The sequence below is a fragment of the Thalassophryne amazonica genome, chromosome 12, assembly GCF_902500255.1.
Source record: "Thalassophryne amazonica chromosome 12, fThaAma1.1, whole genome shotgun sequence".
NCBI lineage: Eukaryota > Metazoa > Chordata > Actinopteri > Batrachoidiformes > Batrachoididae > Thalassophryne > Thalassophryne amazonica.
In genome coordinates this window covers 35010228-35034300 of record NC_047114.1, presented here as the reverse complement: position 1 = coordinate 35034300, position 24073 = coordinate 35010228, and the positions used below count along the sequence as shown (strand labels likewise).

Below are 24073 nucleotides of genomic sequence, written 5' to 3'. Positions count from 1 at the left end.
AACTATATATATTCTGAATTCTCATAACATGGGGACCAAACTGGTACCATTTTTTAAAAGTTGAACTAAAAATTACCCCCAAAATAGCCGGCTGTGGGTATGACCAGGCAGATTCAAATTTCTAGCCCTGTATATGTGTTGGCCATCTCTGTTTATTTAATCCCTTTCTACAGCACACTCAGCACAGCACAGCCACAGCACACTCAGTAAAATAACAGCATGCTTAGGCTGAAGCTGTGGGTATGACCAGGCAGATTCAAATTTCCAGCCCTGTATATGTGTTGGCCATCTCTATTTATTTAATCCCTTCCTTCAGCTACCCAGTTTGCCTTCCTGTCTGAATACATTTGTTTCATGTTTGTAAAAATGCAATGTAAAAACAGTGAAATATACCACTACCTCAATTTTGATTCATTGATATTTAAATTTACTGTTACCTACCTTTTGTGTGTAATTTTGTTATAAATTTGATTGCAAAACAAAGTCTGCATGAAGGACTTCAAATGTGTTTGTCTTTTAACCAAGTATTTCCACTTAGTTTGGGGAGTCCACCTCTTATAGTTATGCTGGACAAACTTTAACCCATTAACTATTATATTTATAAGACATCAGCATTACAAAAACAAATGTTGGGCAATTGTTTTCATTAAAATGATTGGCATTTGGCTTATGTCTAAAACAGGTTAACCTGGGCAGCACCGGGTAACCCAGCAAGTATATATATATATATATATATATATGGTTGTCTTGAAGGGAAAAAAATGTGCGATGACTTTTGGGATTGTTTGAGCTGTGACGGATGCACCTGTGCATTACAAGGAACCTTCAAAATAAGACAGTCCAGTTGCACCACTTATGATGTATTTGGTTGATGAATGCAGTTTAAAGGATGCAGACCCTGAATTGAGAAACAGCCACAGATTCACATTTGATGGCCAAGTCCAGGAAGCCATCATTAAATATGATGTATTTTTTTCATAAAAGAGGCAACAAAAACTTAAATAACTAATTATTTCCTCTTGACGACATCAGAGCAGAATTATTTGACTTCATGGATGTCTTCATATGGTGTGGTTCCACTGTGTGATATTTAAAACCAGTTTAGGATGATTTGTGTATAGAAGACTCACAGGTAGACCAGGTGACTAACCAGACACTTCCCCCAACACTGACCATTTTTTTTTGCAGGAATATAAATTTGACCTAATCTTTCATTAATAATTTGAGATAAATGCCATTTATCTGTTTTGTGAAAACAGAAATCCTCCTCTTTCTTTCCTCAGATGTGAACTCCTGCGTTGCTCTAAATATACCCAATGGAAAACACACTGAAAGTCAGACTGGCTGGTACGAGGAAGGACATGTAATTAGGATAACATGCAACACAGGATATGAACACAAAAACCGGGACGCAACAGCCAGATGTACCAATGGAACGTGGACCTCTGTGCCTGTCTGTGAGAGTAAGTCTGGATAAACTGGAAATCTGCATTCAAAACCATAATATTGTCAGCACTGAACCAACTTTTCATCCATAGTTACCTGCTGTGTATTTTTAGGGTCCTAGCACCAGGTGGTCGAAGGATCCTTTTTTTTTTTTCCTGTTTTTTCTAGGCACAAAAAGTGTTTGGGCAGCCTAAATCAGGCGGAATTGAAATGTGAAATTTACAGAGGTGTAAAACTCCGGCTTCAGAAAGCAAAAGTCCAGCCACATATTTGTTCCATCTTCCTATGGCACAATCATACGGCCTGTGCGGTGGCAGTAATAATGCCCGGTCCTTACTGAGCACCTCTCCTAAGTTGTGATAGCAGGTGGGGACTAACGTGAGGATGGGGGTGTGCTCTCCGACTCCGTGTCACCGACACTGGCGAGAACAGAGGATCGCAAACACCGGAGGTGGCAGGTTTCGTTCCACTGGGTGCAGAGATATCAAATCCAGCTTCAGAAAGTAAAAGTCCAGCCACATATTTGTTTCATCTTCCCAGTAAATCAGCTGATTGTAATTAGTTCAGCTCTTCAGGCAGGTGGATGAGCTAATTATTGAGAGCACCTGTTTTAGGTGCACAGATAGAAGCAACACATGGGAGGGTTTTTATTTTCTGAAGCTGGATTTGACACCTCTGACTGGGTGACTGCCCCGGTCAGCCAGTCAATACGGGGGTTGTAGAGTGTGAGCCAGGGATGTCCTAAAACTAATGGTGAGGTGGAGAAAAAGACAAAAAACAAAACAAAAAACAAAACAGGATCATCTCCCTGTGATTCCAATTCCTGGACTGGCTCAGTCTGGTGCGTAATTGCAGGCAAGGGAGTACCATCTAAGGCGTGCACGGTGAGAGGTGAGGTGAGATTTACCACCAGGATGCATGGTTTAGTGAGTATTTTGCTGTCCAAATATTGCCCTCAGCCCCGGTGTTAATGAGTGCTGTGATGGAAATAGGTCATGGGACCTACGGGCGAGCGTTAGATTTTGGCACCCGGCAATTGCTGAGGAAGTGCCCTCTTGCACTACAATAAATACACTCCCCGGCAGCTATTCTCCGCTATTTTTCCTGGATGGTAAGTTTGGCCCTGCTGAGCTGCATAAGCTCTTCAGTAGGGGGTTCTTTCGGGTGGGGAGTGTGTTCCCAGTGGAGCTTGAGGAAGAAGAACTCAGCACTAGTCATGGAGGGATGTGAGCGGAGGTGATGTGGTCAGTCCTCCAGCCTTTCTCCCGCCGCCTCTCCCTCAACTGGTTATCTATCCGAATTGCTCATGAAATTAACTGATCAGTGGTTTCAAGTTCATCCTGGACCACCAGCTCATCCTGAAGAGTCTCAGTAAGGCCGTAAACAAAAACACGTTTTCAAAGGAATAGTCTGCGATGGTGTGACACTTCTGTCGGAGGGACAGAAAACATTGGGAGGTCACATGAGATGATCAAAGACTAATTTATATTTTTAGGTGAATGACGGGTGTCTCTGGAGTTACAGAGGGCGGTAGCTCAAGCCAGAGCCTCCCCCCTGGAGCACGTTAATGACGTGTAGGCTGTTTTACAGCTATTGGTGGAATATTGTGAGGAATGCTGGGAAAATACCAAAGAACACTGCATGAGGAATGAAGTACAAGTATTTACATTCCCTGAAAATGGTTTGGGGTGACAAATAATTGGCTCATGGAATGGGATGACTGGAGCTGAAGCCTGAGCTTTAACAGTGTGGGTGAGGGTCGAGACAGTGTGAGTGTGAAGGTGAGCTGGTCTATCTAGTCTGATAGTGCAGTGATGTGTGTTTGAGCTGGACATCTATTCGCCTCAGGTCTGCACCTCGTTGGTGAGCCTCTTTATTTGCTGCTACTGCTGTCCAAGATATGCCCCCTGCAACCTGAGAGTTTGGCGGACTTTGTTTAGTCCCGCTGGATCCATGATGTGGCCAGTAACTCCTGTTATGGCTGAATCCAATGAACCGAATGGACGACCCAAAAGAAGTGTAATACAAGTTAATTCTGGAAATGTGCAAGGAGTTCTGGAGGGCACAAGACACAGACTGGATCAGAACTGAGGACAGGGCTGAAGACCAGAACCAGAGGACTGAATAGGCAGCATGACTGGAAACCGGAGCCAGGTGAGACCAGAGCAGGTGACGATGTCAGAGACCATAGCCAGGGAACTTAATAAACAGCGACGTAAGAGACTGGAGCCAGGTGGCCACCCACGGAGCTGACTGGAAGCAGGATCACACGTAGTGATAACTGAGTTACTGGCGAAGGTGGAAGTGCTGAACCAGGGTTTATATACAGCTGTCAGTGATGAGCATCAGGTGAGGTAACCATGCCTTCTGGAAACACACAGGAAGGGAGGGGAAGGCAGAACAGAGCAGCCACCAAGACAGTATACAGTAGTGTTCAGAATAATAGTAGTGCTATGTGACTAAAAAGATTAATCCAGATTTTGAGTATATTTCTTATTGTTACATGGGAAACAAGGTACCAGTAGATTCAGTAGATTCTCACAAATCCAACAAGACCAAGCATTCATGATATGCACACTCTTAAGGCTATGAAATTGGGCTATTAGTAAAAAAAAAAAGTAGAAAAGGGGGTGTTCACAATAATAGTAGTGTGGCATTCAGTCAGTGAGTTCGTCAATTTTGTGGAACAAACAGGTGTGAATCAGGTGTCCCCTATTTAAGGATGAAGCCAGCACCTGTTAAACATGCTTTTCTCTTTGAAAGCCTGAGGAAAATGGGACGTTCAAGACATTGTTCAGAAGAACAGCGTAGTTTGATTAAAAAGTTGATTGGAGAGGGGAAAACTTATACGCAGGTGCAAAAAATTATAGGCTGTTCATCTACAATGATCTCCAATGCTTTAAAATGGACAAAAAAAAAAAACAGACGCGTGGAAGAAAATGGAAAACAACCATCAAAATGGATAGAAGAATAACCAGAATGGCAAAGGCTCACCCATTGATCAGCTCCAGGATGATCAAAGACAGTCTGGAGTTAACTGTAAGTGCTGTGACAGTTAGAAGACACTTGTGTGAAGCTCATTTATTTGCAAGAATCCCCCGCAAAGTCCCTCTGTTAAATAAAAGACGTGCAGAAGAGGTTACAATTTGCCAAAGAACACATCAACTGGTCTAAAGAGAAATGGAGGAATATTCAGGGTTGGGTAGGATTACTTTGAAATGTAATCCAAAAGTAATCAGATTACAATTAATCCAAATGTATGTACATACATACATGTAATCCACATGTATTCTTTCAAAGTAATCCTACCCAACCTTGGGAATATTTCACAAGAAATGTAAGGCCAGACAAAAGAATGAGAAAGAGGCAGCGATAAAATGCACTAAATGTGGAGGGAGTCATGCTCCAAGATCGTGCATATGAAAAAACAAGTAATAATTGTGATTAAAAAAAGTATTATGCAAGTCGCTGCACAGCTAGTGTCACAAAGAAAAACATGTACACAGCAGAAGAGGAACTTTTTGTTGCTGTAGTGCTGGCATCAAGTGGAAAACAGGAGTGGATTCTGCCAGTTATTGTAAATGAAACAATAATTCCATTTAAATTAGACACTGGAACCCAAGTGAACCTGCTGTCAGCAGCTGACTACAGTACACTCACAGTGCAAAGCAAGATTCATCCAGTGAAAATGAAGGTGGCGGGATACACTGGAGATGGTGTGCCAGTTAAAGGCAGCTTCTCGCCACTTTTAAGCACAAGGGACAGATCTTAAAGGCACAGTTGCTAATCGTGGAAGAAAGAATGCAACCAATCTTAGGTTTATCTGCATGCAAAAAAAAAAACAAAAAAAACCTCAATCTTGTCAAGAGTGTTTGTTGGTGCCTCAAAGCCCAGCAATGATCAAGATGCACTAATAATAGAGTACAAAGATGTTTTTGATGGACTTGGCTGTCGACCAGGTGAACACAAAATACATATTGCTGAGACTGTCACACCAGTAGTGCATGCATGCAGAAAGATTCAATTTGCCTTGAGAGAAAGACTCAAAGATGAACGAGCTCGCATGGAAAAGCTAAATGTGATAAAGAAAACTGACCGGGTGAGCTTATGAGTGTTAGTGCAAAAGAAAAATCGAGAATTGCAAACTTGCTTAGATCCCAGAGATTTCAACAAAGCAGTGAAAAGGGAGCACTTTAACTTACTCACACGAGGAGATAATGTTCCAGTTTGCCAGTGTCGCAGACCAAACGGTCCCCCCTAAAAATTGGTCCGCCCTGCCTTCACTGTGCATGTGTCATCAGCCACGGTTCATGGATTATCACCTTGTTTCTACTTAAAACTGCACTCTAGTCATCATCTGTCTCAGCGACAGATATCTGAAGCTTTCGTACAACAATGATTTGCACATAAATTCAGCATTATTTCATCATAAAAGACAGAGGAAGCGATCAGAGCGCCACAGCTACATGGGCTGCTAGCTGTTGCATTCACTTCGCATCCATCATTTCAAAGCGTCATGGAATATCGCCTGATTTCTGCTTGAAACTGCCTTGTTTCTGCTTAAAACTGACTTTAGAATGTTTTAAGAGGTTTTACCTTGTCATCTTATGGTTAATAATCCCATTAATCCATGTGATCGCTTTGGGTGAAGAGACTCTTTCTCAGATGAGCTGCTGACGCTCCAAAATGATGCATGCGCAGTGGAGGCAGGGCGGACCAATTTTTAGGGAGCACCGTTCGATCTGCGACACCGGTGCAAAGTGGTTCAGTAAACTTGATGCATCTTCAGTGTTCTGGCAAATGAAGCTTGACATTCCGCTCAGTTTGAGACTTTGCACCTTTAACACACCTGAGGGGCGATACTGATTTCTTGGCCTTCCATACGGGATTTTGTCAGCCCCAGAAGTCTACCACAAGACGATACATTATTCGATACAACATACCTGGAGTTACAACTATGATGGATGATATTATCATCTGGGGTTCAACAAAGAAAGAACATGATGCATGGCTGAGACAAGTGCTTAATCAGACACCAAAAGTGAACCTGAAACTAAACAAGGGCAAACGTGAGTTTGCTGTCAAGTCACTTACCTTTATTGGAGATGTTGTATCTGAAGATGCTTCTTGAGGATGGTGACCTATCTTGCAAAGTTCCTCTCAAGATTGTCCACAGTAACACACTTAGAATACTTCTGGAGCAAAATAATGAGTGGATGTGGCAACATGAGCAAGCGCAATGCTTTCAGACACTGAAAACATACAGCAGAGCCGATATTGTGGTTCTACAACCCAAAGAAGAACACACGAATCTCAGCAGAGGCTTCACAACATGGCGTAGGAGCTGTTCTTCTGCAAATGTAAGAGGAGACATGGAAACCAGTGGCTTATGCAGGGCCTTGACATGCACAGAGGTCAACTATGCACAGATTGAGAAAGAACTGCTGGCCACAACCTTTTCATGTGAACGCTTCCATCATTAAGTATATGAACAAGCAGTTGAAGTGGAAACTGGCCATAAACCCTTGGTCACCATCATGTCCAAGCCATTGGCCGATTGTCCAATGAGGATACAGCACATGATGATAAGGCTATAGATATATGATGTGAAGATGACATACACACCTGGAAAATCCATGTATATGCTGCAGATGCTCTGTCCAGAGCAGTGGAAAAGCAAGAGAGACTTGATGATGAAAAATGTGCTGGTATTCAAGCATATGTAGACATGATAATGTCATCACTTCCTGTGTCAAGTGAAAGAACAGAACGGATTAGACAAGAGACTGAAAAAGACGAAAAAAGATAATCCAAAAAGGATGGCGTGAACACAAAAAGCACTGTCCGCTACAAGTGCAGGTCAATTGGATGTAAAAATAGAGCTGTCAGTTGTTGATGACATTGTGTTTAAAGGCAACAGATTTGTTAGTCCAACCTCAATGCACAAAAACAAGCTAAAAAAGATACACGAAGGGCACTTGGGTGAAGAAAAATGCAAACGCAGAGCATGCGAGGTTATGTATTGGCCTCAAATTAACCAAGACATTAGCCCAACCGCAGTCTTGTGTGAAATATATTTGACGTATCGACCTCAGTAGCAAGCAGAGCCACTCATGATATACCCTGTGTCAGGATGCAGGTGCAGTGTGGCTGGACACAAATGCAGGACTCCAGAACACAGAGGTTGGAATAATTAGTGTAAAAAGGTTCTCTGCCTTTGACTCTGAAAAAACTGGACCAGAAACTTTCAAATATTTTGCTCTGTTTGCACATTTTTTTACTTTGAGTTGGACCCTTTGCACATTATTTAATTTATGATGGGTTTCTCATTAACAGGATAGGTGAATGGCATGAAATTTGGCAGGTGTATAGATGCCGATGTTAGATCCACAGTGCTAAAGTTGGTGGAACTGCGCCACTAGATGGTGCTGCAAAGCATATATTTATAAATTTCAGAGCTCTGTCATGTTCCAAAATTCATGCTGATCGTGCCTGAGAGTCTTACAAGGCTTATCAGTCATCCCTGCTTGGGGTAGAGCTGGATCCGTGATGGTGCAGGGGGTGCTTGGACCCTTAATATTTGCTTGCAAATCTAATTTATTTTTGTTTGTTTTTTGTTTTTAAGGGAGTGAAGATGCATGTGATTCACCACCTAAAATCCCTCATGCAGTCATTATTCATCAGGGACCCCAGGAGATATTAGTTGCAGATTCAGAACTAAAGTATGAATGTGAGGATGGATTTGACGTAGAGGGAGAAGATGCCACAAAATCCATCTACTGTTTATCTGGAAACTGGACGACCGGCCCACAGTGCAGTAAGTGATTTTGTTTATCTGAGAACTACAGTACTCAAGAGCAGCAACAACAACACTATCAAATTAAGACAGTAAAAGCACTCATAGAAAATGCAAATACACCAAAAAAAAAAACGCAATCAAAAAGTCTTGCAAATTAAAAAAGCTTACAAAAACATAACACAAATATCACCTGGAACACATGTAACAGTTTAATTTGATAATGTATCTGCTGAAAATTCACACCTAAAAAAAAACAACCCATGGGTACTGTTAATCTTCACAACACAACAGAAGTACAGAACACAAAACACAACACAAAAAGAGGTTTCTGTTCAGAGGACTTTAACTGATGGAACATTCAGTGCATTTTCCTTTATGGGGTCAGTAGAGCTGATCAAATTTGTTTAATTACTTTATTAATGATTTTACATTTAAGATTGTTATTCATCCATCCATCCATCTTCTCTACCCACATACAGGAGTAAGTGGGTAGAGTTTGAGTTTATCCTATTTTCATCCCCAAAGGGGGATTATGTCGCGGTAATTTCCTTCTGTCTGTCCGTCCGTCCCAAAAAGGGTGTAAGTGTTCTGAAATCAACTCTTCTCCCACTTTTAGGAGGAATTTCATATACTTGGTGCACATCCTTGTTATAGGTTGGTAATGCACATATTATCATATCATTGAAGTTTGGCCCATTTTACCAGAGTTATGGTCCTTCATTAACAAATCTAGACTCCATCAGTTTCATGAGTGGGTGTCTGCATTCTGAGGTCAACCCTCTTAGGAGGAATTTCTTGAAACGTGGTACAAGTCCTTGTTATAGGTCGGTAATATGCGTATTATCATATTGTTCAAGTTGGACCCATTTTTACCAGAGTTATGGTCCTTCATTAACAAATCTAGACTCCATCAGTGTCATGAGCGGGTTTCTGCATTCTGAAGTCAACTCCTCTTAGGAGGAATTTCCTGAAAATTGGTACAAGTCCTTGTTATAGGTTGGTAATATGCATATTATCATATCGTTCAAGTTGAACCCATTTTTACCAGAGTTATGGTCCTTCATTAACAAATCTAGACTCTGTCAGTTTCATGAGTTGGTGTCTGCATTCTGAAATAAACCATCACTTACCTCGAAATGTTATTAGAATGTAGCAAGCACTTATGCCAAAACAGCATTTGCCAGCGGGGCAAATGCTCTCAGACCACTCATGTTCATTTATTTGAAAGGCACTGAAGACCAGAAGTTGGTTAAAGTCCTCAAGACAGAAACATCTGTTTGTGTTGTACTTCCATTGTATTGCAAAACTTTACAAAGTCTTTTTGTTTGTGTGCATTGTGTGAATTTGCAACAGACACATTATTACTTTAAATACTTGCAAGTGCTGCAGACATTGTATGATGTATCCAACTTTTGTTGAATTGATGCAGGTGTTTGTGTTATCTGTATCTGTTAGTGTTTTCTTAATTACGTCTACCAAGGATGTAATAAAATCATCGACATTTATTTATTTGTCTCTCTGTCTGTTAGCAAGATTACATCAAAACTACTGCACAGGTTTTGACGAAATTTTCACCACAGATAGATATGAGGGCAGGGAAGACTACATTAAATTTTGGAGGTGATCTGGATCCAGATTCTGGATCAAGATTCATTTTATATAGGCTTTAGGATTACTGTTAGCAGGATTACATCAAAACTACAGCACAGATTTTGACAAAATTTTTACCACAGATACATTAGGCCATGAAAGACTCCAGTAAATTTTGGAGGTGATCTGGATCTGCATTCTGAATCAAGTTTCACTTTATATAGGCTTTGAAGGATTACGTCAAACTACTTCACAGATTCTCACCAAATTTGTACCACACATAGATATTAGGGTATGAAAGACTGCACTGAATTTTGGAGGTGATCTGGATCTGGATTCTGGATTAAGATTTCCCTTTATATAGGCTTTGAAGGATTACATCAAAACTACTTCACGGATTCTCACTAAATTTGCACCACAGATAGATATGTACGGAAGACTCCACTGAATTTTGGAGGTGATCTGATCCAGATTGGCAAACATCAGAAATCTCTGATTGCTGTTGTTTGCACGTGCAAGTAAAAACAGAATCTCTTTGTGAGTCAGTTTACTGTATCAAAATAATGCAAAACTTAAAAAAAAAATGTCCAGTTTGAGCAAAGTTCAAAAAACTATGACATGTTACAAATGAAAGAATTAATATTGGTGATGATGATCAGGATCCCGGGATCCATGGTATTTTTGTTACACTGGGAAATTATTCTTTTTTGTAAAAAAGAAAACGGGCAATTAGGCAATAGAACTCATAGTTTTTACCTTAGCAGAGGTCTGCATTCTGACTGCTTCTATAACATTATATGGCTTTCAAAGCAGTGTTGTCATTGTAATTATGTTTTACAGGAAGACAAACCAAGCCAGGTGCTGGACAAGGGCCATCTGGAGCTGGAGGAGCTGGAGGGGCTGGAGGAACTGGTACTGGAACACATACTTCACATGGAGGTATTTTTTGTCTGAATTAGACACCAGTCCAAAGTAACACCACAGTGGTGACCATGGTGGCCACCAGTCCTTGGCTTTGGGAATAAAATAAACTGACAAACACTATCGTTTCATGTTAAATATAGCTTTCATCACACCTGCTCATAAATTCAATCATACCTGTGATGATAAGCTTCAATCAGTCAATCAACATTTATTCCTATAGCCTTTTATAGCAGCCAGATGGTGTCCAAAGTGCTTTACAGTAAAATCAAAGATCAAGGATCCACAAAAATTAAACAAACATACAATAGAGTTAAGAAGGCACATACAAACGAAACATGTCACAGCACCATGAGGCATTAAAAGGCAGTCTAAATAATAAGTCTTGAGCTTTGATTTAATGCCCTGGTCACAGGGCAACGGTGATAGCTAGATGAAAGATAAAAAGTCAAAGATTGTCGAGAAAAGATGGACGAAAGATCCTGCACGTTTCCCATCACCGAAAAGCCTGCGAATTAAGCAAAATCAAACAGAACTTAAAATGAAATTCCTTGACAGTGTCTGCGAAGATGTCAACGAAGGATTGAACAAAAGGAACGAAGCAAAACCAAAACTAATAAACGAAAAATAAAGCGAACGTCACCCTCAGCACATTAAACAAAATAAAAATGAAACATTCATGATCATGTGACCAAAGGCAGGTATAAAACCAAACTGTCTCCAGTGCTGGCTCCATGCCCTCGTCCACCGTCGCTGTTGATACAAGGATGTTTCATTCAGCTCATTGAAGTTTAGTTACCGATTTGTTCAGATATCTTTGCATTCGTCAACCTTCGTTCAATACGTCGGACATGGGAGGTTGAACAAAGTTGGACAAAAGTAAAATGAAAACACTAACGTTACAAAAACTAAATAAATGCAAAGAAACCGCCAAGAACGAAATCAAAATTAATGAAGATGAATTGAGGTTGTCGGCGGTATTCGTTCAAATTTTTCAACAGTTTAAAAATTCTGACAAAGCGCCAGCTGCAGGAACAAAGTAAACGATGGCTCCGAAAGTCAACGAAAGCCCAGATTTCTTGTTTCATTTGAGCTTCATTATCCTTCGTTAGTGCCGTTTGACCAGGGCTTAAAAAGTGCTGGGTCAGAAATTGTGTGTAAATCAGGAGGTAACTTGTTCCACAGTCTGAGCTCAGCTACCAGAAAAGCATGATCACCCCAGAGTTTATATTTTAACCTCAGAATATCTAAATAAATTTGACCAGATGCAGTGGAGGTTCTACACTGAATTACTCCACGGGTGGCACTCCATCTGAGTGCCCCCCCCCCCCCACCTAAAAAAACAGATAAAATGTTGCACTAACAGCCATTTTTTTTATTATTATATTATTAATATTTTAAAGTGCCCGTGAAATTGCAATTAAAATTGACATCAAAAGCCCACAGGCTACAATATTACTCCAAAACAAAACATCCATGAATTGCAAGTTTGAATAAACACGTCTTACATTAGACACTTTATTAATCTGTCTTTTGGGAAGGAACAATTAACTCTTTTATTAAGGTACATATTTGTCTCAACATTTAGCTAATATTTAGCTTGATGTTTGTACATATTAGGCTAAATGTGTAAATATTTAGCATAAACTAATCTGCAGACGTTTTAGGTTTGACAGTAATTCGATCACGTAGTGTTTTGCCCTTTTTTTCCCTCACAATTTTTGATCTTCATCTGTGGATCAAACAAAAATCTAAACTTAAAAAAAATATTACTAGCATTCTAATGCCAATGAAATCAAATGTGATTCTTTTTCTCCATTAAATAAAGCAGTTAAATATGATGATAAGCCTAATTTTAAATTTCATTATCACTGTTATTATTATTTTGTCAGTGTACATGACAACAAAGAGTTGCCAGCTGCTGGAAAATTATTGTAAAAACACACTCTTGCCGGCACAAAATAGGATCAGATTCAGTCACTTCAGCTAGTAATGTGAACACAGCATAAGTTCTAAGCCATCTGCAAACTTTTTTCCACAAGTGGGCAGATTCAAACCCGTTCTTACACCCTGTCTGTCTGCTTTCAAATGCATTTTATTTCATAAACTGGCTGTCAACCTCGTTTCCTGCATGAGCCGCAGATAAATGCGGACATGATTTTTTTTTTTCAAGTGCTCGTCCTCACGGTGCCGCCCCTCTATAAATGCCACCCAGGGCAACGGCCCACATGGCCCGTATCAAAAACCGCCACTGGCCAGAGACCATAATGTCTAACTGTAAGTGTGAGGGTGTAAAAATTTTAGACAAGTAGGATGGTGCAAGTCCATTATTAGATTTAAAAACAAACATGAAAATCTTAAAATCAATTCTAAAATGAATTGGAAGCCAGCGGAGTGAGTAAAGTACAGGCATAATATGCTCAGTTCAGGAAGTGGTCATTAAAAGACAAGCAGCAGCTTTTTGGACAAGTTGGAGGCATGCAAGAGAAGACTAGTTAAAAAAGCAATGAAATGCATTACAGTAGTTAAGTCTGAGGTGATGAAAGCATGAATGGCCATCTGAAGATCACGTCGACTGAAGATGGACTTTACTTTAGCCAGAAGAAGCTTATTTCAATTTCAATTTATTTAATTTATGTAGCGCCAAATCAAGGCGATTCACACAAGTAAGGTCTAATCTTACCAACCCCTAGAGCAAGCACACAGGCATGAGCGGTAAGGAAGAACACCCTCTGATGATTTGAGGAAGAAACCTCAAGCAGACCAGACTCAAGACAAAACAATTTACAAAACAAATATACAGGAAATTTTGCCATGCACAGGACGGGAGGGATGCAGAAACAGACACCACACCCATCCCTGGATGGAGCCGCACCTCAAACAGAGAGAAAAAGCAGAATCAGGCATCAGAAAGACAACAAATACAGTATAATTTGCCAACATTAAGCAACAAGAAAAACAGAAGAAATGCTAAGGTGATTGCCGGCCACTAGCCCGAAGCTTCACTAAAAGACCCAAATTTATTCCTTGCAACATTCCCAAATGTATCCGTAAGGTAACAGACAGGTCTATGTACAACCCCTGGCAAAAATTATGGAATCACCGGCCTCAGAGGATGATCATTCAGTTGTTTAATTTTGTAGAAAAAAAGCAGATCACAGACATGACACAAACTAAAGTCATTTCAAATGGCAACTTTCTGGCTTAAGAAACACTATAAGAATCAAGAAAAAAGATTGTGGCAATCAGTAACGGTTACTTTTTTAGACCAAGCAGAGGAAAAAAATATGGAATCACTCAATTCTGAGGAAAAATTATGGAATCACCCTGTAAATTTTCATCCCCCAAATTACACCTGCATCAAATCAGATCTGCTCATTGACATTGACCCTATGCCATGACATTGACCCTATGTGTCTTTTTGCAAGGAATGTTTTTGCAGTTTTTGCTCTATGGCAAGATGCATTATCATCTTGAAAAATGATTTCATCATCCCCAAACATCCTTTCAATTGTCCAAAATATCAACATAAACTTGTGCATTTATTGATGATGTAATGACAGCCATCTCCCCAGTGCCTTTACCTGACATGCAGCCCCATATCATCAATGACTGTGGAAATTTACATCTTCTCTTCAGGCAGTCATCTTTATAAATCTCATTGGAAAGGCACCAAACAAAAGTTCCAGCATCATCACCTTGCCCAATGCAGATTCGAGATTCATCACTGAATATGACTTTCATCCAGTCATCCACAGTCCACAATTGCTTTTCCTTAGCCCATTGTAACCTTGTTTTTTTCTGTTTAGGTGTTAATGATGCCTTTCGTTTAGCTTTCTGTATGTAAATCCCATTTCCTTTAGGCGGTTTCTTACAGTTCGGTCACAGACGTTGACTCCAGTTTCCTCCCATTCATTCCTCTTTTGTTTTGTTGTACATTTTTCGATTTTTGAGACATATTGCTTTAAGTTTTCTGTCTTGACGCTTTGATGTCTTCCTTGGTCTACCAGTATGTTTGCCTTTAACAACCTTCCCATGTTGTTTGTATTTGGTCCAGAGTTTAGACACAGCTGACTGTGAACAACCAACATCTTTTGCAACATTGCGTGATGATTTACTCTCTTTTAAGAGTTTGATAATCCTCTCCTTTGTTTCAACTGACATCTCTCGTGTTGGAGCCATGATTCATGTCAGTCCACTTGGTGCAACAGCTCTCCAAGGTGTGTTCACTCCTTTTTAGATGCAGACTAACGAGCAGATCTGATATGATGCAGGTGTTAGTTTTGGGGATGAAAATTTACAGGGTGATTCCATAATTTTTCCTCAGAATTGAGTGATTCCATATTTTTTTCCTCTGCTTGGTCTAAAAAAGTAACCATTACTGACTGCCACAATCTTTTTTTCTTGATTTCTTATAGTGTTTCTTAAAGCCAGAAAGTTGCCATTTGAAATGACTTTAGTTTTGTGTCATGTCTGTGATCTGCTTTTTTTCTACAAATTAAACAACTGAATGAACATCCTCCGAGGCCGGTGATTCCATAATTTTGCCAGGGGTTGTATATGGCATAAGCACACTTGCTTTTTGGATTGATCTGGTGCATTAAACTTCAAGTTTAATCTCAGTGTTTTCATTATTTGACCTTATACTCATAATTTGGACACTTATCAATTTTTTGGATTTGATTCATCATGTTCACAAACTTTAGGAGATGGGCTCATTCATTCATTACCTGTATTTTACAGGGCACATGTGCAGGTGTTTGCCAAGGTTTAGGGCTAACATTCTGAGTTTTCAGGTCATTGATTAAAATTTTATGGAAGCTGTTTCTGTCCCATCCATCCATCCATCCATCCATCCATCCATCCATCCATCCATCCATCCATCCATCCATCCTCTTTGTAAGGCAGCCCTGACATCCATTTCTTTACATCCTAGGTCACATTCTTCAGCCTCTCCTCAGAGCTCCCAAGTCTTTCACAGTCAAGATGATATGGACTGGGATGGGATTTCTTTCCATTGTGTTCTTACTCCATTGTGTTATTAATTCTCTCTCAACCCCCCCCCCCCCCCCCCCCCCCCCCCACACACACACACACCATGATCCTTAATTGGAGTAAGCGGTTGAAGACAACTGAGTGAGTAATCCAAAGTGTCTGGTAGCGTAGAGAGCAGCATGATGGTTTTGTTGTTAGCACCGTCGCCTCACAACAAGAAGGTCCGAGGTTCATATTTTCTCTTCTCATGTTTGTGTGGGTTCCCTCCAGGTGTTCCGGCTTCCTCCCCCTTCCAAAGACATGGAGGTTGGGTGAATCTGTGACTTTAAATTGACTGTGTGTGTGACCGAGTTTCTCTGTTTATGTGTCGGCCCTGTGACGGACTGGCAGGTTGTCCAAGGTGTACCCCACCTCTCACACAATGCCTGCTGGGATTGCTGCACCCCCATGACCTTTAACTGGATTCACCAGGTTTAGCAAATGAATGAATGAATGGTTACATGGAGAGGAACCTTTTTTAATGGCAGGTGCTTAGCCTTGACTTCCTAGCAATCTCGTGGCAGTGTTCTGCTCTGAGACGTTAGTAGTCCATTGCTGATCAGGTTGTTGTTGTTAATGAACAAAAAATGTTGGAGCCTAAAATGAGAAATGTCATTCTTACCCTTTAAACAAAATCAAGAAGGACATGCTCACTTTGTTAATGTGAGGTATCTTAGAGCTGCTGTGCTAATTTCTTTTGTTTGGTTGTTTTTAATGCTTTTCTCTTTCAGTTAACCAATGTGGAGCTATGCCAAAAGTTGAAAATAGTGAGGTGGTCAAAACTCTTCCAAATGGTTTGATCTATCGATGTAATGTTTATTACACATTAGTGGGTCCACAGCAAGTGGTGTGCAACAGCGACGGCAGGTGGTCCAAACGACCCGTGTGCAGAGGTACAACCATCAACGCAGTGCTGCCATTAGTCATTCTACTGGTTGATCACGTAGGTTACCATAGTAATAGGCACCCTGTTCTTTTTGTGTAGCCACCTTCTGCTCTCTGGACACCAAGGAATATTCTGAGATAGAGGATTACATAGTGAAAACTCTGAAGCACGGTGACACTGTGACGCTTAAGTGTGTGAAAAAGCAGAAGTGGTGGACAGATCACTACACAGTTGGTCGGTGCAACAGTGGAACAATGGAATTTTCTGAATGTAAGTATGAGAATGTACATTTTGCACACAGTTCATATCCACAAATGCCAAATACACAAAAATCCACCTTTCATCCAGATAAGCATGTTAACAAAATATTCAAAATAATCCACAAAAATCTTGTGACTCATTTGTGGCAAAGTAGAGACCAGCTGGCTGCTCTCCACTGTGCTGCAGCCACAGTCTGGTAGTTTACATCATCTGATGTTGCTCCATTTCCAGTGGAACACTTCTCTAGTGTCTGAGTTCACACTGATAAGGTTGTACTCCTCCACATTACAGGTTAAACAGACAGGGTTGTGACTCTTGACTGGACATATATGATTCTGGACAGGCTGTATTAATCACACGTGATGCCACAGTCCAAAAACGGCAACGCACATTGATGCAGAGTTGAATTTATAATAGTGAGCATGAACTTTTTTTTTTAAACGTTACCTGGTACACAGTAGTGTTGCCAACTTGTCAAGTTTTATTTTTAATTACTCTCACCTCAGACAAATTTGAAGAAGCTCCATTGCTCAAACTGGGTGTTTGTATATATCCAAACATGAGGAATTGCTCAATAACCCCGGCTGCTGTGTCTTGTTCTGCCTGGAGCTGTGGCCTGAACACTGGCTGCTGTGTGTGCGTCTGCCCAGTGTTGCTGACCGAACGGTCCCCTCTAGAAATCGGTCCACCCTGCCTTCACTGCACATGCACCATTTCGGACCATCACAGATTGTTGCCTTGTTTCCGCTTAAAACTGCACTCCAATCATCATCTGTCTCAACGACAGATATCTGAAGCTTTTGTACAGCAATCATTTCCACATAAATTCAGCATTATTTCACAATAAAAGACGGGAGAGCAATCAGAGCGCCACAGCAGCGCATCTGAGACAGAGTCAGACTCTCTACACCCAAAGCAATCAAAGGGAATAATGTGATTATTAACCATCAGATGACAAAGTAAAACCTCTTAAATCATTCTAAAGTCAGTTTTAAGCAGAAACAAGGCCGTTTTAAGGAAATGAAGTGATAATCGGTGAATCGCTACTGACGCTCTGAAATGACGTATGCGCAGCAACACGTCAGACTCAGACATGCTGCTGTGGAACTCTGGTCAGTCCCCCGTCTTTTAATTATGAAATAATGCTGATAACGCTTTAGATACCTGTCGCTGAGATAGATGATGACTGGAGTGGAGTTTTAAGCAGTGAAGGCAGTGAACACATTGAAGGCAGGGCAGACCAATTTTTAAGGGGGACCATTCGGTCGGCGACACCAGGGTTGTGTGGCCTGATCGGTCCTAACATCTGATCAGTTTTTCATCGGCTCGACGTCATTCCAAACATTTTCTGAACTTCGGTCTTGTCAAACACTTTAATCACTAGACCAACAAGACTTTTAAATAGACATTGATCTAGCAGGGGAAAATATCAACTAGACTTAGGTCAAGAGTTACCGGTCCATGTCCTCAGACCAGTGGATTTTTATTGAGACACTGACAAGAACGGGGCAGCGACCCCCTAATTTTTCTCAACGGATTTACACCGATCTCAAAAATGGCCCAGGTGAAGGTGAAAAAGTCAGAAATTCACAGATCCGTGGAAAATTCTCATGCCTGACTGCTGCTGCAGTGATATGATGGGAGAGAATTGTGTGATAAATTAAGAGGCTGCCAGTCCAGATGTAGGCCTAGTTAGGCCCCATTTAAAAAAAAAAACAGTTTATCATCCTTGCCTGCCAAAATCAACCTGCATCAATTTTTTTTTCCTGTGGCGAATTTCACTGACGATGGTAGAACTAGTACAAAAACTGGCATATCCGCTAGGTGGTGAGTATGCTTTGGCCAAAGACAGCCAAGGTTTACCGAGCCAGGTCAGGAACTTGCCGCTTGACAATGGAGGTAGGTTGGACGCTAAGTACAATGGCTGGGAGGTGAATTTTTTCCTCAGGGAGTTGTAGCTCTGTGCTGACACATTCTATTCCGTGTGCCTTCTGGCAAACTGTAGCTGAAATTTCACATCTTCTTTTAGAGAAAATCCTTCTTTCTTGTTATATCAGGGAAAATAAAATAAAATCAATAAAAATAAAAAAATTTAAATAAAAATGCACCTGCCCTCATCATTCTTTTTTCTGATGTCAAGGACGATAGACTGTTTTTTTTAATGGGGCTTTTGTCTCCAGACTTTGAAAAGTTAAAATAAATAAACAAACCAAGAATCAAGTTTACTAGTGCAGTGCCTGTAGGAAGTTTGTATTCCTATAGAAAACTGGGACCTTAAGTAGATTTTTCATGGATGGTTGTATGAGGCTGCGTTTGAAGGTGAGATGTACAAAGAAGCGTACTACTCTTACATAGTTTTAACAAAGGGTACGCTAGTTAAGACATGGGTGACACTGAGATACAAAGAGACATCCAAATACATTATTTTAAGAAAAATACTGACGTTCATCCAACATGGTCAGACACATACATACATAGAGATATGAAGGAATCAATCAATCAACTTTTTTTTTTATATAGCGCCAATCACAACAAACAGTTGCCCCAAGGCGCTTTATATTGTAAGGCAAGGCCATACAATAATTATGTAAAACCCCAACGGTCAAAACGACCCCCTGTGAGCAAGCACTTGGCTACAGTGGGAAGGAAAAACTCCCTTTTAACAGGAAGAAACCTCCAGCAGAACCAGGCTCAGGGAGGGGCAGTCTTCTGCTGAGACTGGTTGGGGCTGAGGGAAAGAACCAGGAAAAAGACATGCTGTGGAGGGGGGCAGAGATCGATCACTAATGATTAAATGCAGAGTGGTGCATACAGAGCAAAAAGAGAAAGAAACAGTGCATCATGGGAACCCCCCCACAGTCTACGTCTAAAGCAGCATAACCAAGGGATGGTCCAGGGTCACCTGATCCAGCCCTAACTATAAGCCTTAGCGAAAAGGAAAGTTTTAAGCCTAATCTTAAAAGTAGAGAGGGTATCTGTCTCCCTGATCTGAATTGGGAGCTGGTTCCACAGGAGAGGAGACTGAAGCTGAAGGCTCTGCCTCCCATTCTACTCTTACAAACCCTAGGAACTACAAGTAAGCCTGCAGTCTGAGAGCGAAGCGCTCTAATGGGGTAATATGGTACTACGAGGTCCCTAAGATAAGATGGGACCTGATTATTCAAAACCTTATAAGTAAGAAGAAGAATTTTAAATTCTATTCTAGAATTAACAGGAAGCCAATGAAGAGAGGCCAACACGGGTGAGATATGCTCTCTCCTGCTAGTCCCCGTCAGTACTCTAGCTGCAGCATTTTGAATTAACTGAAGGCTTTTTAGGGAACTTTTAGGACAACCTGATAATAATGAATTACAATAGTCCAGCCTAGAGGAAATAAATGCATGAATTAGTTTTTTCAGCATCACTCTGAGACAAGACCTTTCTGATTTTAGAGATATTGCGTAAATGCAAAAAGGCAGTCCTACATATTTGTTTAATATGCGCTTTGAATGACATATCCTGATCAAAAATGACTCCAAGATTTCTCACAGTATTACTAGAGGTCAGGGAAATGCCATCCAGAGTAGAGATCTGGTTAGACACCATGCTTCTAAGATTTGTGGGGCCAAGTACAATAACTTCAGTTTTATCTGAGTTTAAAAACAGGAAATTAGAGGTCATCCATGTCTTTATGTCTGTAAGACAATCCTGCAGTTTAGCTCATTGGTGTGTGTCCTCTGGCTTCATGGATAGATAAAGCTGGGTATCATCTGCGTAACAATGAAAATTTAAGCAATACCGTCTAATAATACTGCCTAAGGGAAGCATGTATAAAGTGAATAAAATTGGTCCTAGCACAGAACCTTGTGGAACTCCATAATCAACTTTAGTCTGTGAAGAAGATTCCCCATTTACATGAACAAACTGTATCTATTAGACAAATATGATTCAAACCACCGCAGCGCAGTGCCTTTAATACCTATGACATGCTCTAATCTCTGTAATAAAATTTTATGGTCAACAGTATCAAAAGCAGCACTGAGGTCCAACAGAACAAGCACAGAGATAAGTCCACTGTCCGAAGCCATAAGAAGATCATTTGTAACCTTCACTAATGCTGTTTCTGTACTATGATGAATTCTAAAACCTGACTGAAACTCTTCAAATAGACCATTCCTCTGCAGGTGATCAGTTAGCTGTTTTACAACTACCCTCTGAAGAATCTTTGAGAGAAAAGGAAGGTTGGAGATTGGCCTATAATTAGCTAAGATAGCTGGGTCAAGTGATGGCTTTTTAAGTAATGGTTTAATTACTGCCACCTTAAAAGCCTGTGGTACATAGCCAACTAACAAAGATAGATTGATCATATTTAAGATTGAAGCATTAAATAATGGTAGGACTTCCTTGAGCAGCCTGGCAGGAATGGGGTCTAATAAACATGTTGATGGTTTGGATGAAGTAACTAATGAAAATAACTCAGACAGAACAATCGGAGAGAAAGAGTCTAACCAAATACCGGCATCACTGAAAGCAGCCAAAGATAACGATACATCTTTGGGATGGTTATGAGTAATTTTTTCTCTAATAGTCAAAATTTTGTTAGCAAAGAAAGTCATGAAGTCATTACTAGTTAAAGTTAATGGAATACTCAGCTCAATAGAGCTCTGACTCTTTGTCAGCCTGGCTACAGTGCTGAAAAGAAACCTGGGGTTGTTCTTATTTTCTTCAATTAGTGATGAGTAAAAAGATGTCCTAGCTTTACGGAGGGCTTTTTTATAGAGCAACAAACTCTTTTTCCAGGCTAAGTGAAGATCTTCTAAATTAGTGAGACGCCATTTCCTCTCCAACTTACGGGTTATCTGCTTTAAGCTACGAGATTGTGAGTTATACCACGGAGTCAGACACTTCTGATTTAAAGCTCTCTTTTCAGAGGAGCTACAGCATCCAAAGTTGTCTTCAATGAGAATGTAAAACTATTGACGAGATACTCTATCTCACTTACAGAGTTTAGGTAGCTACTCTGCTCTGTGTTGGTATATGACATTACAGAACATAAAGAAGGAATCATATCCTTAAACCTAGTTACAAGCGCTTTCTGAAAGACTTCTAGTGTAATGAAACTTATCCCCACTGCAGGGTAGTCCATCAGGGTAAATGTAAATGTTATTAAAAAATGATCAGACAGAAGGGAGTTTTCAGGGAATACTGTTAAGTCTTCTATTTCCATACCATAAGTCAGAACAAGATCTAAGATATGATTAAAGTGGTGGGTGGACTCATTTACTTTTTGAGCAAAGCCAATAGAGTCTAATAATAGATTAAATGCAGTGTTGAGGCTGTCATTCTCAGCATCTGTGTGGATGTTAAAATCGCCCACTATAATTTTCTTATCTGAGCTAAGCACTAAGTCAGACAAAAGGTCTGAAAATTCACAGAGAAACTCACAGTAACGACCAGGTGGACGATAGATATAACAAATAAAACTGGTTTTTGGGACTTCCAATTTGGATGGACAAGACTAAGAGTCAAGCTTTCAAATGAATTAAAGCTCTGTCTAGGTTTTTGATTAATTAATAAGCTGGAATGGACGATTGCTGCTAATCCTCCACCTCGGCCCGTGCTACGAGCATTCTGACAGTTAGTGTGACTCGGGGGTGTTGACTCATTTAAACTAACATATTCATCCTGCTGTAACCAGGTTTCTGTTAGGCGGAATAAATCAATACGTTGATCAATTATTATATCATTTACCAACAGGGACTTAGAAGAGAGAGACCTAATGTTTAATAGACCACATTTAACTGTTTTAGTCTGTGGTGCAGTTGAAGGTGCTATATTATTTTTTCTTTTTGAATTTTTATGCTTAAATAGATTTTGCTGGTTATTGGTGGTCTGGGAGCAGGCACCGTCTCTACGGGAATGGGGTAATGAGGGGATGGCAGGGGGAGAGAAGCTGCAGAGAGGTGTATAAGACCACAGCTCTGCCTCCTGGTCCCAATGCTGGATAGTCACAGTTTGGAGGATCCAAGAAAATTGGCCAGATTTCTAGAAATGAGAGCTGCTCCATCTAAAGTGGGATGGATGCCGTCTCTCCTAACAAGACCAGGTTTCCCCCAGAAGCTTTGCCAATTATCTATGAAGCCCACCTCATTTTTTGGACACCACTCAGACAGCCAGCAATTCAAGGAGAACATGCGGCTAAACATGTCACTCCCGGTCTGATTGGGGAGGGGCCCAGAGAAAACAACAGAGTCCGACATTGTTTTTGCAAAGTTACACACCGATTTAATGTTAATTTTAGTGACCTCCGATTGGCGTAACCGAGTGTCATTACTGCCGATGTGGATTACAATCTTACCAAATTTACGCTTAGCCTTAGCCAGCAGTTTCAAATTTCCTTCAATGTCGCCTGCTCTGGCCCCCGGAAGACAATTGACAATGGTTGCTGGTGTCGCTAACTTCACATTTCTCAAAACAGAGTCGCCAATAACCAGAGTTTGATCCTCGGCGAGTGTATCGTCGAGTGGGGAAAAACGGTTAGAGATGCGAACGGGTTGACGGTGTACACGGGGCTTCTGTTTAGGGCTACGCTTCCTCCTCACAGTCACCCAGTCAGCCTGCTTTCCCGACTGCCCGGGATCTGCCAGGGGGGAACCAACGGCGGCCAAGCTACCTTGGTCCGCACCGACTACAGGGGCCTGGCTAGCTGTAGAATTTTCCACGGTGCGGAGCCGAGTCTCCAATTCGCCCAGCCTGGCCTCCAAAGCTACGAACAAGCTGCACTTATTACAAGTACCGTTACTGCTAAAGGAGGCCGAGGAATAACTAAACATTTCACACCCAGAGCAGAAAAGTACGGGAGAGACAGGAGAAGCCGCCATGCTAAATCGGCTAAGAGCTAGTAGCTACGCAACCTAGCGGATTCCTAAAAACATGCAAAGTGAATAATGTGTAAATAATCTAGAGGTGATTCAGCAGAAGGAGTGCTTTAGTTAAGGCACCAGACAGGCCATGAAGCAGCACAGGTAATGCACGGCAACAGCGAACGCACGACAACGGTGCTAAAAAAAATAAAATAAAAACGAAAGCGTTAGCAAGCTAGTTAGCTTGCCAACGCTGATGAAAGTTAGCTGATGAAAGTGCTCCGTTGCGATGTT

General features: G+C 40.9%; 1 protein-coding gene and 1 long non-coding RNA gene across 2 annotated transcripts in view; both read left to right on the top strand.

Moving 5' to 3' along the window:
* Positions 1–8271, top strand: part of LOC117521206 (complement factor H-related protein 1-like) — an 80169-nt gene extending 71898 nt beyond the window's left edge. Inside the window, exon 6 of the mRNA XM_034182550.1 lies at positions 8072–8271. Coding sequence (XP_034038441.1) covers positions 8072–8271 — 200 coding nt within the window. The remainder of the gene's footprint in view (positions 1–8071) is intronic.
* Positions 8272–10726: 2455 nt separating this feature from the next.
* Positions 10727–16807, top strand: LOC117522115. Its single transcript, XR_004564145.1, has 3 exons — positions 10727–10774; positions 16522–16683; positions 16776–16807. It is a non-coding gene; the product is annotated as an uncharacterized LOC117522115 (long non-coding RNA).
* The last annotated feature ends 7266 nt before the right edge of the window (positions 16808–24073 follow it).